Here is a 19,315-nt window from a genome sequence, read left to right as displayed (position 1 = left end):
CTGCCCCTTCACCTTTCCAAACAAAATTCCTTGGCCAGGTCTATCTCCCTTGCCCTCTGTCCCCCACTGCTAATTTCCCTGGCCAGAGTCCTTAGTATGCTCCAGGGGACTCTAGCTACTTAAAAGGTCAAATAATAAATTCAAGTAAAATTCCTCTAATACTTTTTATTATAAATTACATATAACATCTGTTTTACAAAATTCTATCTACTCTTCCTTTTGAATGCACATGCATAAAAAGATATCTGGTGTAATGTGAACACCGCCTTTTTCTGAGTAGTAGGATTTGTGGTATTTTTGTTTGAATATTTTTAAATCATTTTTATAATTTAACATTTTAGAGATGAACAGGAAGTAAGAATTAACCAAAGGGACTAACGGGGTTTTCATGTGAGAGAAACACTGAAGGGTGGGGAATCTGGGGAGCAGGTGTGAAAAACACCAGGAACAGAAATAGAAACAGGGAAAGGTACATGTGCCTAACCATCCCCCCCGCCACACCCTCAGGACTAGAAGCCTTGGTAAGAGAAAGGGGGTAAGTCCGGGACACAGGCTGCCAGGTCGGGGAGGCAGGCCACAGGATTGACGCTGCAGAGCCCAGCATCCTGGCCCTTCTCAAAGTAGACACTGCCAGGGGAGAAGATGGAGGGGTCCTCATCAAAGAAGTTATAGGGTCGGAGCAAGAAGCCAACTCTGTTCCCCAGAGTCACTGTGTTGGGGACGTCCTCAGCATGGGGAATGTGCAGGAAGCTGGCTGTGACCCAAGCCACCAGATCCTGCAGGAAGAGGGAGGAGCTGGAGGACTATGGAAGGAAGACCCAAAGAACCACCATTCAGCCACAATCCCAGCCTGCAGTCTCAGCCTGGCTTCCACTCTGCCTAGTCTCATGCCCATACAACAAATGGCACAATCTATGTAAGCAGCTATGCGGGGAGAGGGGGAGCCAGTGTCCCAGAGCTAATCTCACTCCAGGAGGGATGACATGTGTTGGTCATCAGAAAACTCCATGGCCTCTGAATCTGTGAACTGGAAATCGGCCATTCCCTCTAACCTCTGGCCAGAGGCTGGGCAGCCAATACACCATGCCCACAGGTGTCCCTTTCCTATGTCCCTAGGGCAACCAACCTCTCCTAAGAGGGTTTCATTGTTGATGAAGTCAGCAAAGGTGACTGTGGGAGTCCAGATGTCATTCTGGTGATAGATGCTACTGCTCTGTGATTCCTCCTCCTTTCTCTGGGTCACCACAAGCTGGTATCTGACCAGGAATCATAAGAAGGTGGTGTTGGAAGATGTCAGGTGCCTTTCCTGGCCCAGAAGTCCCTTAGATCCGATTCTGTGTGAGACCATTTCCCACCGTGTATCTAACTTGGGTTTGAGGGGAGGTACAGGTAGCCATGGGCAGGGAGTTTGTCTCCAAGGGCTGGGGTAGGTGAGGGGCAGTCCTTTCCTTCCACCCAGGCCAGGGCCCTCCTCACCTCCCCCAGCTGAGGGCCCTCTCCATGTCACTCTCCAGGGGTAAGTGTATGCCAAGGGGGCTGTGGATCTGGATTCGGTACCCGCGCTGGTGACCCCAGGCATTAGTCTGGTTGCTAGCCAGGTAGAGGTAACGGGGTAAGGGGCTTCCCAAGGAAAAAGCTGTCAGGTCCTCCTTTCCCAGGACCTGCCGAGTCAGCTGTGGGCGCTGTAGCCAGTGCTCCGGGTTCCAGGGGGCGGCCACAGGTTTAAACACCACGTCTTCAGCTACCACCCAGTTTTTCAGCCCTGCCAGGGGGAGGGAAGGGAGATGAGTTCCACACCAGGTAAGGTCTCTGGGCCAGGTCCCTGTCTTCCACATGATGTCCACTGCACTGGCGTGACAAAAGGCAGAGAGAGCATCAGAGCACACTGTGCTGGGAGCCAGGTCTGGGCAAGCGCAAGTTCCTGTGTTCTTCCAACTTGCCTTGTCCAATAGGGTAACCACTAGCCACATGTGGCTATGAAAATTAAAATTCAGGGCCAGCTGAGGTGGCTCACAGTTGCAATCCCAGCACTTTGGGAGGCTGAGGCGGGTGGATCACGTGAGCCCAGGAGTTTGAGACCAGCCTGTGCAACGTGGTAAAACCCTGACTCTATAAACAATAAAAAAATCAGCCAGGCATGGTGGCACATGCCTGTGGTCCCAGCTACTTGGGAAGCTGGGGTGGGAGGACTGCTTGAGCCCAGGAGGTTGTGGTTGCAGTGAGCTGAGGTCACACCACTGCACTCCAGCCTGAGCAACAGAGCAAGACCCTGTCTCAAAAAAAAAAGAAAAAAAAAATCAGTTCCTCAGTCACACTAGCCACATTTAAAGTGCCCAGTTACCATACATGGCTAGTGGCTACTGTTTAGAGCCACAACACAAGCACAGAACATTTCTATCACTGCAGAAAGTTCTATTAGCACTGGACTACCAAACAGTCCCTGGACCAATTTGCTTCTCTGATTCACTTTCTGAATCCCTACACTGGGCATGATTAAAGCTGTTCTATGGCTGTGCCCAGTAAACAGAAAAGCACATGCAGCTGACTGATGACATTCGTTTAACTATGAAAGGGATAATGATACTTGTCGTGGAGAAGCAAGTTGAAAAACTGACTCCGGAGCCAGGTGTGGCAGCTTGCAACTTGGGAGGCTGGTGGCAGGGTGGTGCAGATCCCTTGAGCCCAGGTGCTGGAGACCAGCTAGGGTAACAGAATGAAACACTGCCTTTTTAAAAAATAAAAAAGATTTTTTTAAAACTTAAACAAACAAACAAACAAATGCCAGGCATGGTAGCTCACAGCACTTTGGGAGGCCAAGGCGAGCGGCTCACTTGAGACTGGAGTTCAAGACGAGCCTGGCCAACATGGTGAATCCCCATCTCTACTTAAAAAGAAAAAAAAAAAAAAAAAAAAAAAAAAACCAGGTGTGGTGGTGTGCGCGCGTGTAATCCCCGCTACTCTGGAGGCCAAGACACAAGAATCACTTGAACTGAGACACAAAAATCGCTTGAACCTGGGAGGTGGAGGTTGCAATGAGCTGAGATTGCACCACTGCACTCCAGCCTGGGCAACAGAGTGAGACTCTGTCTCAAAAAAAAAAAAAAAATTGGGTGTGGTAGTGTGTGCCTGTCATCCCAGCTACTCAGGAGGCTGAGGCAGGAGGATTGCTTGAGACCAGGAGGTTGGGGCTGCAGTAACCTGTGATTGCACTACTGCACTCCAGCCTGGGTGAGAGTGACTCTGCCTCCAAAAAAGAAAACCCAATCCCTTCCCATGGTCCCCTGCATACTCCTCCCAGCTCTGAGGCTTCACTTTCGATCTCAGCAAGGTGGGAAGTACTGTCAGTCTTTTTCAGAAGCGAGCACATTCATACCTTTGTCTGGGAGCTCCTTGGAATTCTACAGCATCCATAACCTGCATCGCCTAACTCAGCATTTGGTCATACACTTTCTGCAGGTCTGGACTGTTAGTTCCTTTCAACGAGACCTATATGAAGGCGCCTGGCACAGGAGGGACTGCACTGAAACTGGTGCCTCTGCAGCCATCCTGTGCGCTGGTGCCTGACACAGCCTCTCTGGGCCACAGCAGCAGCCCATGCTGCACATGCTAGGAGTCCAATAAATGTTACTTCCCAAAACAAGGCTCTTTAATGCCAAAGATGCTGAAAAAAACTTCCAATCAGAAGACAAGTCAAAATCCAAGTGTGTCAAAGAGTAATCTAGTTAAAAAATGATCATTTCAATCATGCTATTAGTCCTCCCTACCCTCCACGCCACTGTGAACACAAGTGCAAGGGCATGCACACAGACACACACAGGCATGCACATGCCATGTCTTTAGACTTGAGGATAAGAAAACATTTCACAAGAAATACTAGTTTATGTTGCATTATACCTGGGCAGTCATTTCCTATCCCATCTCCCGCCACCCTCTTTAGTTTCCCTTAAAATGGGGAGGGTCTGGTGAGTTTCTAATTTTCTTTGTGGATCTAAAAGTCTGTGAGTCTGTAAGTTCCTTTCTGTCCTTGACAAAGTCTGTCAGGAACAGCAAGTCCTCTGTGTGCTTTGAGCCCTTTGTGCTTGAGAAATCTCTTTCCATACTTGCAGCAAGCTGTGTGCCTGCCATGAGTCAACAGTGATGACAGGAATGGGATGACCCTCCTGACAAGGAGTGGCCCTATCATGGGGAGCAACCCCAGCTTTGGTACCCTCCCCTTCCCAAGCCCCAGGTCCACCCCGACCCTGAAGACTGAACAGACTGCTTCTGACCTCGGCTCAGGACCCTGCCCTCCCCACCCTCACTGACCCTCAGAATTAGCAAGAAGCAAAGTGTTCCAACTCCAGCCCCATTGGGCCAGTTCACCCACCCAGTGTCACTTGAGGCTAAGGCAATCATGCCCAGCCATTACATTTAAACTAGTAGGCAATCATGCCCAGCCATTACATTTAAACTGATTTCACAATCACAGGAAGTCAGAGGGGCTAGGCAGGGGAACCCTTTTCACATTTTGCCAGATACCCAGTAGCCCAGTACCAGACTGACTGCACTGAATATGCTTAAACAGTCCCTGTCCTGTTGCCACTAGAGCTGTGGTGCTGGAACACCCCGCTCTTGCCACTTATCTGAGCTTGACCTGGGAGATTCCCTTCCCTTCCCTTCCCTTCCCTCCACCCCACCTGACCCCACCCCCAAGCCCTCATCCCTTAGCACTCACCTGCCACATCCAGGTCCAGCTTGAAGTGGAAGGCATGTGTGTGCACCGTTCCCAGCACTCGTTCCCCCACACGGTTCCCAAAGAGGAGGCCCTCCTCTCCCCCTTTCAGGAAAGCTGTGTTGATATAACCCGTGGCATGGACCCGCCCTTCAAGTGCCCCGTTTGGGTACAACACAAAGTCCCAAATGTAGTCATAGTTGCCCACAGATGACACAGACCTGACCACAAGGGCTGAGCTGGCCAAACCACCATAGAAATGATTTTCAAGGTAATTGTGGTGCCTTCGGAGGGGCAGTCCCTGGGCTTCCTCAAATATACACACAGCCCCCGGAAGCAGCTGGACTGCCCCTTTGCCCACTAATATATGGATGTCCACCATCGTGGCTTGATAGGGGCAGTCCACTCCCCGCACCAAGCCTCGGCTGTTACGGCCAAGTCCAAAGCTGCTATCCAAATAGCGAGTCAGCATCGTCTTGGGTGAATCGGCACCATAGATAGACATACACTCCTGGACACTGACTTCATAGGCTACTCGCTCACCCTGGAACCGAACATCAAAAATCCTCAGGCCGCTGAATACCCCATGGCCAAAGGTAAATGACCAGAGGGAGGATACCACCAGGTTTCCCTGCACACTGTACTGGGAACCCTGGGGTGAGAACTGAAGAGGCGGAAGAGGACCTGGAGAGTTCCGAGACCTCAGGGATGAAGCTCCATTTGGTGGAGGTAGAGGAACTCTAACCACTTCCAACCGGCCAGACTTAAACTCCCGTTCCAACTGGCCCAAGTCTGCATAGTAGTGCCCAAGGTAGAAGACCCGCTGGACAGTCCAGTGGGCAGGGTCCAGGGCCCTGTGGTCCAGTAGTAGCTCCAGCCCCACGGGGTGAAGGAAAAGACCAACACCTGAGATGTTATGGTGGAGGGCCATCCAGGTAGCTCGGTCCCCCGAACGCAAGCCCCGAGGGGTGGCATGCACAGCTGCCAAGGTAGAGCCATTGTAGTTGAAGGTGGAAGCCAGGAAGATGGGTGCCTTGGGTAGCTCCACCTCTTTCAGATGCCTCCACATCTGCGTAAACTCAGCTCTCAGCACCGGGCGACGGTGATAGGGCAGGGGCCCGCCGTGACGCTCCACAGTCACGTCCCGCATGTAGGAGGGGTGAGGCAGTGGCCCCACCACCAGCTCACTCACATTGGGCTGGGGTTGTCCACCAAAGAGGACGATGGCCAGTGCCTCTCGGGCAGGTGGGGGGCTCCCCCTGTCCAGGTGGGCCAGGGCTGCAGCCTTGGGGGGCAGCTGCAGCTCCACTGAGAAGATGCAGTTGTCGGAGGGCTGAGCCTGGGCTGCATCCACTAGCCCGGGCCCCAGCCGCTGGGTCAGAAAGCGCATCACAGCTGTTAGCTCCTCTCGGCTCAGGTCTGCAAATAGCTGGCTCTGGCCAGGGTGTGGCCAGGGCTGGGCCCTATGGGATACAGAGGGGCAGTGGGGAGGCTGGCTGGAACCACCTGGGCTGGTCAGCAAAACGTAGGCCAGGGCAAAGATGGTAATGAGGGACAGTGCCAGGAACGCCAGGACTATCTTGAGATGCATAGTGGATGCTGAGAGCTGAAATCAGAGTTCTAACAGCCGCTCCTTCCAGTTACTGACATCAAGTCGGGGTTTATATTCACTAGGATGGAGAGGAATGGAGAAAACTCCACCCCATGGGTTGGGCAGGAAATTTCTGACCTTGATTTATGTAATTCTGTTCCAATTTTCTGTCCTGTGGTTTGGTCCAAGGCACTGCTTCCACATGCATAGCCTCTTCATTGCCCCTGAACTCCCACTGGTAGCAGTCAGTACCAACTACTGATTTTCACCATTTAGACCAGATGAAAGGGAATCTGGGTTAACGATGCTAACCTCCAGTTTCCACCCGGAATGAGTCTCAGGAAGAGTACAAACCTCAGATGCCCAATTAAGTTCTGCAGCCTGCATGCAAGCACTGAGCTGTCCATTTTCCTACCTCCTGGCAGGAACTGCATCCCAACAACTCCAGGATTCACTGCCATGTTCAGCAGTAAGCACTGAATTCTGCCTGTTGCCTAATGCCAAGCCCTTGATTTGTAGTCAGGCCTTTTCCATCCAGTGGAGTGGCTGAGAGCCTGGGCTTAGTAATCAGGTTTGTCCACCAATCCCAGTTCCCTCAGCTGTGTAACCTTAGCGGAAATACTTATCCTGAGTCTCAGTGTCCTCATCTGTAACAAATAGATACAACTACCCTACAGATTCCTAAAGATTAAATGTGATCATGCACATTAGGTACTTAAGAGCCTGGCACAGGGGAGGCACTCACAAACCACTAGCTTTTGGTAGTCATCTCTGAAACAGAACAGAGCAGCTGCTCCTCCATTGTTCAAGACCTTAAACTCTTTTCACAGAGACAACGAGGGGATCATTGGAAATCAGAAGGCTACTTGCAAGGTGCAAGTTGAGGAAACTTTTATTTCAGAGGGAGATCGATTCCTAGGCAGCCCTCCAAGTAATCTGAAAACCAAAACTATGAGTCTCCTCAAGAAACTGAAGACATTATTCAGGGAGAATTAGTATAAGGTAAAGAAAATGATTGGGCAGGACATGCCTTGAACCAGGTCATTCCTTACACATGGAGCGATAGCAGCCTCTACTGGCAGCTCACGGGTATCACTCAGGAAGAAGGAACTAGGATCTTCTGAAAGTAGGGAAAGAAGGCAGCTTAGGTCTGGGAAGAGCTAACTTTCCCATAATTCAGACTGAACACAAATAAAGCACCCACCCCAGCTCAGTAGGCAGAAGCCTCAGTCTTTCCACTATACTGGGGAAAAGATTCAGCTCAACTGGCATAAGGACACACAACAGGGTGGCTAGGTGTCCATGGAGGTGGGTGTCCGAGTGTGCACAAATGCAAGCATGAGTACGTCCCTAGCCACCAGAGCATTGCACCAGGGTCTGCGGCTTTAGAAAGAGGTCAAAGTACCTGTATTTTTAATAATTTCTTGACATGGTAAAAGAATTTTACATTACGATCCAAGGGTGGTAGGGTGAGGAGGAGGGGCAGTGGAACAATCCAACAAACAGAACGGGGAACTGAGAAACACATGGAGGGAAGGGGGAAGGGTTTTAGCTGGAAGGGATCTGGAGGGTGGGTGGGAGCACTGCCCAACTAAAATGCAGTTGGTTTGTTACTGAGTACTATTCGTGGGAAGACAGCATCCTGACTCCTTCTCTACAGAGTATCGGGAGTACAAATGATGCATCCCAGGTGGAAATATTATTGGGGGTTGGAAGACAGAGACAGGAAGAATAAGTCAGAAACAGACACTAAGAGTTACTGGCAGGCTGACTGCAGGTATCAACTCTCCAGCCGTGGTAGAATAAAAGAGCTGGGGGCTGACGGGGATTAACACAAAAGTTGTTAACAGTTAAGTGGTATCTCTGGAAGATTCGAGAGACAGGAGGCAACTCTTCTATAGTTTTGACTTGCCCAGTGCATTTCCACATACACAAACGTGTATATGTATGTGTGTGCGTGCACATACACATACACACCAATGACTGCTTTCCCCAGAAGCCCGACACTATAAATAAGAGAAATATTTCCCAAAAGGAAAGCCCAACATGAGCAGCAGCGTCCAGACCTCATACTTGCAGACATCTTCACCCCAACTGACAACTGGCTGGGAAAAGGCAACCAGGAGTCAAGCTTTTGCAATAATGCCAAAAAGGGCTGAGTCAGAGAGGAATAGGCCTTCCCCAAGCCCTCTGCTTCTCATCTCTCTGTTCTCCACCAACTCACCCTGGGTACCAAGAGGCTACAGTATCAGGAGGGAGGACGGGCCCAGGACGTTTGTTTGGGTAGATGACAACTAAGACAACCATCACCTCCTGAAAGGTACATGACAGGGATTGTGGAGAGGGAGGGTATGTTAGCTAATGGAGTAGGAGTGTGTGTGTGCATGTCTGTATGGGTGTATACGTACATACACATACGTGCATGTGAAAACGCCCATTATAAAAACATCGGAAGGAGCTTGGGAATTGACTGAAGGCCTAACGTGTTTCTTGTCATGATCAAGATTCAAGGTGGGATGTACACAGATGCAAAGCCCGAAGTCATCACCAGGGTAACTGTGGAAGGATCCAATGCCCCACAGAGGAAAGAAACAGTAACCTCATGTGAGGAAGAGAAGTTCATCCCCCCACCACCCTAGTTCCTAAAAAACACCTAGCACTTTCCTTCCGGTTCCCTTCAGCTTTTAACCAACTAATTATCAAAAGGAAGAAAACATACAGCGCAAGACACAGGAGGGAGAGAGGAGGAGAGTGAAAACACAAGTATTTTTGTGCCAACATCCTGCACACACAAACCTGGAGTTCTCCAGAAATTACGACAGGTTGGGTGTGGGGTATTAGGGAAGGAAATAGAAGAGTTCCTGAGGCCTGAAAAAAGAGGTAAACACATCACAGAACTAGATGAGAGTTTCATTAGACTCTAACTAAAAACAGAGAGGTGTGATTACTATTTCCAGCCAGTTTCCCCATCACGATAGTCATGTAACAAACCAAGGCAATGTCGGTCTTGAGCCAGACTCACAGAGTCCCCTGGCCCTGGCCCTGGCCTCAGTACAGAGTCTCTGCATTGCTGCTCCGGGGCCGTTTGATCTTCTCGATATTTTTCAGGATCATGTCATGTAGAGTGACCTGGGAGAAGAAGGATCAGGGAAATCACATATCTGTACAACCCTTACCTCACCAAGAAAGTGACAGACCCCTCTACAAATCCCCAAGCAATCATCTGCATACAGTAAGCCCTTAATGTCACCAATAGGTTCTTAGTAACTGCGACTTTAAGCAGATGAGCAAATCAAGTACAGAAGGTCCTCAAATAACCTGGATTTAAATAACATCATTTTGTTACAATGTTAATTAAAAAAACTTGGTCTTGATATACATCATTTTTAAAGTCACAGTTTGTAAAAATCTATGGACAACATTAGGTAAGGACTTACTGTAATTTTTTTTTTTTTTTTTTTTTTTTGAGACAGAATCTTGCTCTGTCACCCAGGCTGGAGTGCAGCGGCACGATCTCGGTTCACTTCAAGCTTTGCCTCCCAGGTTCACTCCATTCTCCTGACTCAGCCTCCGAAGTAGCTGGGACTATAGGTGCCCGCCACCACGCCCAGCTAATTTTTTGTATTTTTAGTAGAGACGGGGTTTCACCGTGTTAGCCAGGATGGTCTCGATCTCCTGACCTCGTGAAATGCCCACCTCAGCCTCCCAAAGTGCTGGGATTACAGATGTGAGCTACTGTGCTCGGCCGACTTACTGTAATTTTAATCTCACTTGAGCCTGCATTCAGGGTGGCAGCACCACCTCTCTTATACTTCAACTGGGTGTAAATGGGTATTTCTGAGGCCCCAAGTGTCTAGTAGCAACTAACAGGTATCGTGCACTTAACATAGTAAGAATTGTACCAGGTTCTTCAATGTGTTATCTCACTTATTTTAAAATTGAATGAATTTTGTGAGTAGGTACTCTTCAGTTCTTTTCTTTTTTTTTTTTTTGAGACGGAGTTTCGCTCCTGTTGCCCAGGCTGGAGTGCAGTGGCACAATCCTGGCTCATTGCAACCTCCGCCTCTTGGATTCAAGCGATTCTCCTGCCTCAGCCTCCCAATTAGGTGGGATTACAGGGGTCCACCAACCATGCCCAGCTAATTTTTTGTATTTTCAGTAGAGATGGGGTTTCACCATGTTGGCCAGGCTGGTCTCAAACTCCTGACCTCATGTGATCTACCTGCCTCAGCCTCCCACAGTGCTGGCATTACAGGTGTGATCCACCACACCCGGCCTCTTCAGTCCCATTTTATTTTTTTAATTTTAATTTTTATTTGAGGCTGAGTTTCGCTCTTATTGCCCAGGCTGGAGTCCAGGGGCACAATCTCGGCTCACTGCAACCTCCGCCTCCCGGGTTCAAGCAATTCTCCTGCCTCAGCATCCCAAGTAGCTAGGATTACAGGCATGCGCCAATTTTTTTTTTTGTATTTTTAGTAAAGACAGGGTTTTTCCATGTTGGTCAGGCTGGTCTCGAACTCCTGACCTCAAGTGATATGTCCGCCTCGGCCTCCCAAAGTGCTGATATTACAGGCGTGAGCCACCACACCAGGCCTATTTTTATTTTTATTTTTTTTGAGACGGAGTTTCACTCTTGTTGCCCAGGCTGGAGTGCAATGGCACGCTCTTGGCTCACCGTAAACTCCACTTCCTGGGTTCAAGTGATTCTCCTGCCTCAGCCTCCCAAGTAGCTGGGATTACAGCCATGTGCCACCACGCCCAGCTCATTTTGTATTTTTAGTAGAGACAAGGTTTCACCATGTTGGTCAGGCTGGTCTCAAACTCCTGACCTCAGGTGATCCACCTGGCTTGGCCTCCCGAAGTGCTGGGATTACAGACATGAGCGACTGCACCCAGCCCAGTCCCATTTTAAAGAAGAAATTGAAGTTTGAGCTTAAACAATTTGCTCGAGATCACACAATACAGGTAGAGCCTGGTTGCAAACCTAAGTCTGTCTGACTCTAACACCGATATCTTAACCATACTGTAGGGCACACCCCTCCTCTCAGGCAGAAAGAAGAGAGAAACCCCGCTAGAGGACTTCATGGTTCTCAACACTCAGTTGATGAACAGAATTTAGTCTACTAATTTTACCTCAGACCCTCATCTCAGCCCTTCAGAGAATTTCAAGAATACTCTCAACAGAACTAAGTGAAGCCACAGCAACTATACAAGGACTGAGGTTACTCACATATTGATTCCTCAGCTCTGATATGATGAGCCGAAGGCTGATATATTCTTTCTCATCAATCTCTGTCACGGTGCGGCGATAGTCCTCCTGCAAGGAGGGTAGAGGAAAAAGCTAGTCCCCAAGGCCCAACTGTTCCCAGATAGCTCCTTCCCAGTAACAGTCACTGTTCACTATCCTGCCACCTCCACCCTCAGGCCACAAACCACTTACTTACCACATGGGGATATTTAGCTATTTTAGAAACCAATTTGGCTCTTGTAATATAATATCTGAAAGGAGAGAGAAGAGGAGGAAGCTGCAGGAGACCCTTGATGGTGCCCACCACCTCATCAGCCCCCAATGCCTCGGCCAAGCCCAAGCAGCCCTACCTAGAAATCTGGTCCAGATAAGATGCAGCTTCACTCTCAACAGTTCTTAGCTCTGCAACTGTTTCCTCCTAAAACAAACAAACAACAGGTGCATCAAAAGCCACTTCCATGACATCCATAGCAGCCCCAAGGAGAAAGGAAAAAAAGCTAACGCAGGGGAGATGAGAGTATCTCCCAAGCCGCTCTTCCCAGTTCGTAATTCAAGTACATTACCTGAATGGACACCCCAAAGTTGTTTCCATCTTCTATCCTGGGAATCAGGAGCTGTACCCACATTTTGACCTGGAGGTCAAAACATATATGAGGACCTTTGCCTGAAGGCTGAAGCCATTAAGTACACAATTCAGACGGCTGGGGCCAGATGCCAGGAACACAGAAGCCAAAATACCTAGTCTGGCCAGGCACAGTGGCTCACACCGGTAATCCCAGCAATTTGGGAGCCTGAAGCGAGTGGATCACCTGAGGTCAGGAGTTCGAGACCAGCCTGGCTAGCCATGGCCAAAATGGTGAAACCCCAACTCTACTAAAAACACAACAAGTAGCTGGGTGTGTTAGCAGGCACCTGTAAACCCAGCTACTCAGGAGGCTGAGGCAGGAGAATCGCTTGAACCCAGGAGGCAGAGGTTGCAGTGAGCCGAGATGGCGCCACTGCACTCCAACCTGGGTGACAGAGCAAGACCCCATCTCAAAAAAAAAAAACCACAAAAAAATCTAGTCTGCCAATTCCCATACCACCCGTACATCCACTGTTTCTTGCACGTCAGGGGGGGTACTTGGGGCCGGCCCATAGGTCACTAGCCTGTGCCTCACCGTGTTACATTTCTCAATCAACAGCCGGATCTCAGGTTTCACTTTCTCAATAATGTCCACCAGCTGCTGGTTGCTTTTCAGCATCCCATTGGGCATCACAAACACCTTGGTTCCTGGCAGAGATATGAAGGTCAAATGATCAGGGAAGACGGAAGGACACAGCATCCCGTCTCTCTCTCATTTTTCCTATACCTATCAGATGCTATGACCTCTGCCTTTGTCACAATCCTACCAAGACACCACTATTAGAATCAACGAGAATGTATGGAACAAAAGAACAACAGATGAGCATCTGAAACATGACAAAAGTCTTAAACCCTCTGTTTATTGGAAAACCAGGTTAAGAGCACTAAATAACAAGCATGTTTGGAGGAGCTGGGAATGCTACCTCTGGGAAGTAAGATCAGATCTTGCCTCCTGGTTGGGAGAACTAGATCCACCTGCTTCTCAGGGTTGCAAGGCAGGGGTGGGGTGAGGAGAGGTAAGGTAAGGGTGCCTCTTACCTTGGAAGGCTTCTTCACACTCATCCAACCTTCGCTTCTTATAAGTGGGCTAAGGATACAAAGAGGCAGGGATGAGCCTTCTTTTGACACCCACATGTCCATCACAAGATACCCTTCAAGCAAGTTTAATCCCTTCCTCAGCCTCATAGCTTGTGCTATTAATTTCTGCACAATTTCCTAAGTACACATAAAGCTTTAAGAAAAGGTTCTTGGGGCTGGGCGCGGTGGCTCAAGCCTGTAATCCCAGCACTTTGGGAGGCCGAGATGGGTGGATCACGAGGTCAGGAGATCGTGACCATCCTGGCTAGCACGGTGAAACCCCGTCTCTACTACAAAATACAAAAAACTAGCCGGGTGAGGTGGCGGGCGCCTGTAGTCCCAGCTACCCGGGAGGCTGAGGCAGGAGAATGGCGTAAACCCAGGAGGCGGAGCTTGCAGTGAGCTGAGATCCGGCTACTGCGCTCCAGCCTGGGCAACAGAGCGAGACTGTCTCAAAAAAAAAAAAAAAAAGAAAAGGTTCTTGGGAGGCGAGGCGCGGTGGCTCATGCCTGTAATCCCAGCACTTTGGGAGGCCAAGGCACGTAGATTGCTTGAGCCCAGGAGCTCGAGACCAGCCTGGGCAACACAGGGAAACCCTGTCCCCACAAAAAAATACAAAAACTAGCTGGACGTGATGGCACATGTGCCTGTAGTCCCAGCTACCTGGGAGGCCGAGGTAGGAGGATCGCTTGAGTCGAGGAGTTTGAGGTTGCAGTCACCTGAGATTGTGCCACTGCACTCCAACCTGGGTGACAGAGTGAGACTCTGTCCCCCCTCAGAAAAAGAAAGAAAAGGTTCTTGCCACAAAGCAAATTATGCTGTAGTTGGGAAGACCAATCTTTCCAGAAATACAACATATTAAGTATTACAAGGAATAGGAAAAAAGAACCTATCAAAGCAGGGAAGATAATTAAGGGAATACGTCGGCCGGGCGCGGTGGCTCAAGCCTGTAATCCCAGCACTTTGGGAGGCCGAGACGGGTGGATCATGAGGTCAGAAGATCGAGACCATCCTGGCTAACACGGTGAAACCCCGTCTCTACTAAAAAATACAAAAAACTAGCCGGGCGAGGTGGCGGGCGCCTGTAGTCCCAGCTACTCGGGAGGCTGAGGCAGGAGAATGGCGTGAACCCGGGAGGCGGAGCTTGCAGTGAGCTGAGATCCGGCCACTGCACTCCAGCCTGGGCGACAGAGCAAGACTCCGTCTCAAAAAAAAAAAAAAAAAAAAAAAAAAGGGAATACGTACAAATCTTCTGGTTCCACAAAGGAACACATTATTCAGTCAACAACCATGCATTCAGCAATTGCTATGGACCAGGATCAACACTAGGTGCTGGGAATACAAAGATTAAGATAGTTCCTGCCGACCGACTACGGTGGCTCACGCCTGTAATCCCAGCACTTTGGGAGGCTGAGGCGGGTGGATCACCTGAGGTCAGGAGTTCGAGATCAGTCTGGACAACACGGTGAAACCCTGTCTCCACTAAAAATTTAAAAATTGGCTGGGCTTGGTGGCGCGCATCTGTAATCTCAGCTACACGGAGGCTGAGGTGGGAGAATCACTTGAAACCAGGAGGGGGAGGTTGCAGGAAGCTGAGATCGCGCAACTGCACCCCAGCCTAGGAAACGGAGTGAGACTGTCTTAAAAAAAAAAAAAAAAAAAAAAAAAAAAGGTAGTTCTTGCCTTCCAGACGTACAAGTTCTGTCAATGAGGCGGTACTACAGACAACAATTCAGTATCATCAGTGTTAGAGTAGCATGCGGACACATGACTGATAAGGACTAGCTGTTAAAGATGTACAGCAAAACAGCGATTGCAGTTACACAGCAAGAACTTCAAATCCCATAACACTTATCAAGACACAGAAACAAAGTTAAGTCTTGTTCAGAACCATGGGAAAAACCAGGTAACCTGATGAAGCTAGTTCTCTCCTTTTTTTTTTTTTTTTTGAGACAGAGTCTCGCTCTGTTGCCCAGGCTGGAGTGCAGTGTCATTATCTCGGCTCACTATAAGCTCCGCCTCCTGGGTTCATGCCACTCTCCTGCCTCAGCCTCCCGAGTAGCTGGGACTACAGGCGCCCACAACCACGCCCAGCTAATTTTTTGTATTTTTAGTAGAGATGGGGTCTCACCATGTTAGCAAGGATGGTTTCCATCTCCTGACCTCGTGATCCAACCACCTGAGTCTCCCAAAGTGCTGGGATTACAGGTGTGAGCCACCGCGCCTGGCCAAAGCTAGTTCTCTTTTATTTGAAACTCACTCTAACACTGAGAGTAGCATTAGCACATTCACTTCACATCATAAATGAAACTCAGGGTCTAAAAGGAATATACCGGAGGCCTCGTGCAGTGACTCACGCCTGTAATCCCAGCATTTTGGGAGGCTGAGGCGGGTGGATTACTTGAGCTCAGTGGTTTGAGACCAGCCTCGGCAACATGGTGAAACCCTGTCTCTACAAAAAATACAAAAATCAGCTGGGCATGGTGGCACACTCCTGTAGTATCAGCTACTTGGCGGGCTGAGGAGGGAGGGTCACTTAAGTTTGGGAGGTCCAGGCTGCAGTGAGCAGTGCTCACGCCACTACACTCCAGCTTGGGCAAAAAAAAGTGACGCCCTTTCTCAAAAATAAATAAATAAATAAGAAATAAAACAACTCTACTAGAGTCATCATGTCTGTAACAGTCCTAGTTCCCAGATCCAAATCCCACTGTTGCCTCTGTACATCTTAAACTGACAAGGAAACAGAGGACAGAGGACCTACTGCTCAAGAACACAAAGATAAATATAGGACACTTACACCATCCAGTCCATCATGGCTATTGGTGAGAAGAATGGGGTCAGGGACTGGGAGATTCATGTCAGAGTGGATCTGAGTTAGGTCATGGATGTTTAAGATTGGTTCCTGAAAGACACCCACCCCAAAACATTAATCTTTTCAAGCTGAACAAAGAAGTATTTGATTGAAGAGCAAGAAATGAAAGTGCTTTTACAGTTTAAAAAAATAAAAAGAAGAATCAACACACAATTAGTTCCAGTTGACAGTAATACCAGGGCCAAAAAAATAGGGGAATTTGAGGAAAGAAAAGGGTCTCTCACCTTCAGAAAACTATCAAGTTCTAACAACTTCTTTGGGAAAAAATTTGCCACCAAGTCTTCTGCCTAAGGAGAAGGGAAAATACAGCTGAATTAATATCTGTGGGAAGGTCTCTCTCTCTCTCTCTCTACAGATATCTCCTCTTTGGGAAACTCTCAACCAACACTCATTTTTCTATTTATTTCACTCACCTCACTTGTGATGCGTTCCCTGAAAGAATCAACCTAAAATTAACAAAGAGAGCAATTCAGTACCTGGGGACAGAGGTAAGAGCAGGATAGAGAATCCCAAATCCAACTGTCTTTCCCTCACCTTGTAACTGTAATAAGAAGCTGAGAGGCCCCCAGACTGCAAATACTTTATTTTTTTGAGGATCCATTTTTCCATCTCAGGAGAAGAAAGCAGGGCTTTGAGGGCAGCACCTGCCTGTCTCCTCTCTCCTCTCCCCTCCCTCCCTCCTGTGTCTGAAGCTGTCTGAATTTGATAAGCAGACAAAAGACAGGTAGTTAGGAAAGATGTGAGCTCACAAACGTGCCAACCCCCACCCAGACCTGGCCTATGATACCAGGCAGGCCAGCCACCAAGGGCAGGGGCAGTGTCCAGGGACGTTGTTGGGCTGGGGGATTTCCAGCTGTCACTGGCCTAAAGCCCTGAGTCCAACACGTGTCCGCGGAGGTGTCCCCGGGACTCTCCATCATCAGACGCGGTACAGAAAGCCATCCTATATTTTCCTCTCCCGCGAAGCCGACCCCGGGAGTTGGGGGCTGGGCTGAGTTGAGCGGAAGCTCAGAGCTGGTATCCCCAGGGAGACAAAGACGACATGGGGAGTAGGAAGCCAGTCAGACTGCTGGGGGATCAAAGCGAGGGGCAAAAAGGCCGGACCGGTGCCGCTACCTTGAGCTTCACTTCCTGATCCACCTTCAGCAACGAGGCCATGGCCGGGCCGGGCCGTGTCCGATCCGCTGGACACCGGAGGCGCTGTGGACTCCAGGGAGGGGGCCGGAGGGACCTGAGAAATCTCGGCTGACCTCGGGACCCGGCCGCCCTCGCTGGCTCACTCACTGCTCGCTTGCTCCCTCCCTCCGTGCCGTCCGCCCGCCCGCCGGCAGCCTGCTGCCTGGTCGCTCTCTCGCTCGCCCTCCCGGCTTTCGCCGCTCACGCCGGAAACTGCGTCACAGCCAATCGCCGAGACTCCTGCGAGGCTGTGCACGTGCGCTGCGCAGCCGCGATGAGACTCGGGTTTGGATGCTCCCCGGGGTAAAGTGTTGGGTAGGGGTGAAGTAAAAAGGAGAGCTGTGAGGAATGGTGCGCTGAGAACTGAGCCTCCGAAAGACTCGGAAACGGTGCGACCCTCTCTGTTGGCCCGGAACTCGCCTTCACCGAAGGGACCTCAGTCGCTGCAGTCCCGGGGACAGCGCCGTCGCGCCCCAGTGACGTAGGCTCGGGGAAGTCGGGGACCCGGGTACTGGGTTCGGGGGTGTAGTCCCTGATTCCCGCTGCCTCTGCCCGTTTGCCGAGGCTCAAGTGTTTAGGCTAGAGCGAAAAACACAAGTGCGGTTGTACCAAGCTTTCCTGGTACATTTCCCTGCCAACTGACTGTCGTAAGCTTCCGGACCTCAAAGATCAACTACCTAATGGGCAAATTGATGCCCAGAGTAGGGCAAGACTTGTCCAAGGCGTTTCCAGTACATCCTGAGCCAGGACCCAGATCTCCTAACTTCTATGGCAGTGCTGTATCTATTTGCCTAATGGAAGCTTAAGACTATACCTCTTCATACACCCATTCATTCAATCTCTCTCTCGACATTGGATATTTCATTCAATAAAATGGGCCAGGGCACTGTCTCAGATTCTAGAAATATGTGAGTTACATATGTAGGTTGAAATCTTCTAGTAGCCACAATTAAAAAGTAAAAGAAACAAGTGAAAATTTTAGTCATATATTTAACCCAATTTATCCAAGTCCTTCAACATGTAATCAACATTAAAAAATCGAGATCTTATGCATTCTTTTCTCATACCAAGTCTTCAAAATCCAGTGCATATTTTACACTTAACTGCACATCTCAATAAGAAAATAACACATTTACAGTACAGTGCTCAGTAGCCACATGTGGCTGCTGGCTTCTGTATTGAACAGCACAGCTCTGGGAAATCAAAGGCAAACAAGATTCAAGGTTGCTGGTCCCATGGGGCATAATATTGGAAAAACACCAGAAAGTAAACTGACAAAGTAACTGCAAAATTTGATAAATATTAGGAAACAAGTGGATGACATAGAAAATACCAGAGATCTATTTTAGATCGAATGGCCAAGGAAGGCCTCTGAACAAGAGACAAGCTGCGATCTAAAGGACATAAAGGGGTTAGCATGGAAAGAGTGAGAAGAGCCTTGAGACGTATAAGTGCAGCAAATGCTCTAGGGAAGGAAAGAGACTGTCTTGAAGACAAAGACTGGTGAGCTGGGGGTGAGGAGGGTTGTTAGTAAACAATCTAGATTAAGTGCAAAAAGAGGTCATCAGATTTATATTTTGGGGTCGCTCTTGCTGTTGAACATTTATCCTAGACTGGCCTCTCTACTAAGTGCTAGGAGAATGAGGGGAATACATAATTAAATGGAGTAAAGCACAAAAGACTGACTATGGCCTTTGGAATCAGAGATCTGTGCCTCAAATCCCACCTCAGCTCCTTACTAACTGGAATCTTGGGCAAATTATTGAAATCCTGAGTCAATTCCCTCATCTGTAAAATGGAATTTTAATAATTAGTAATAAATAATAGTATGTAATATTGTAGTGTTGTGAATATTAGAAATAATATATGTAAAACAATTAGCACAGTGCTTAGATACAAAATAAATAGTAGCCACTGTCAGATAAGTAACTGATCTGTTAACGCTTAGCATGAAGAGGTTAGTCCTTAAATTACAGTAATTATTTTCATTCCTGCTTTCAAGCTCAAAGTCCTTT

The 19,315-nt window shown here is 48.9% G+C and overlaps 2 protein-coding genes across 4 annotated transcripts; both read right to left on the bottom strand.

Moving 5' to 3' along the window:
- Positions 1 to 20: 20 nt before the first annotated feature.
- On the bottom strand, positions 21 to 9,044 carry LOC105472092 (amine oxidase copper containing 2). 2 transcript variants are annotated; one of them, XM_011725047.3, is made up of 4 exons: positions 4,715 to 9,044; positions 1,477 to 1,762; positions 1,127 to 1,256; positions 21 to 776 (listed from the first exon to the last, which is right to left on the bottom strand). In XM_011725047.3, the coding sequence occupies exons 1-4, from the start codon at positions 6,300 to 6,302 to the stop codon at positions 510 to 512; spliced, it is 2,271 nt and encodes a 756-aa protein (XP_011723349.2). In that variant the 5' UTR covers positions 6,303 to 9,044; the 3' UTR covers positions 21 to 509. The 2 variants fall into 2 exon arrangements, with proteins under 2 accessions (XP_011723349.2, XP_011723348.2); XM_011725046.3 differs by lacking the exon at positions 21 to 776 and having other exon boundaries at positions 1,148 to 1,334.
- Positions 9,045 to 9,196: 152 nt separating this feature from the next.
- LOC105472090 (proteasome activator subunit 3) lies at positions 9,197 to 17,741 on the bottom strand. Of its 2 annotated transcripts, none has more exons than XM_011725045.2 (11): positions 17,241 to 17,741; positions 16,538 to 16,570; positions 16,349 to 16,411; positions 16,050 to 16,154; positions 13,214 to 13,262; positions 12,711 to 12,823; positions 12,114 to 12,182; positions 11,901 to 11,968; positions 11,747 to 11,801; positions 11,533 to 11,619; positions 9,197 to 9,431 (listed from the first exon to the last, which is right to left on the bottom strand). In XM_011725045.2, exons 1-11 carry the CDS (start codon positions 17,280 to 17,282, stop codon positions 9,351 to 9,353), a joined length of 765 nt encoding a protein of 254 aa, XP_011723347.1. In that variant the 5' UTR covers positions 17,283 to 17,741; the 3' UTR covers positions 9,197 to 9,350. The 2 variants fall into 2 exon arrangements, with proteins under 2 accessions (XP_011723347.1, XP_011723346.1); XM_011725044.2 differs by lacking the exon at positions 17,241 to 17,741 and adding an exon at positions 16,659 to 16,808.
- Positions 17,742 to 19,315: the final 1,574 nt, after the last annotated feature.

This window comes from Macaca nemestrina, chromosome 17 (genome assembly GCF_043159975.1).
Source record: "Macaca nemestrina isolate mMacNem1 chromosome 17, mMacNem.hap1, whole genome shotgun sequence".
NCBI lineage: Eukaryota > Metazoa > Chordata > Mammalia > Primates > Cercopithecidae > Macaca > Macaca nemestrina.
Note: the sequence above shows the minus strand (reverse complement) of the source record. Positions and strands in the feature narration are given on the sequence as shown.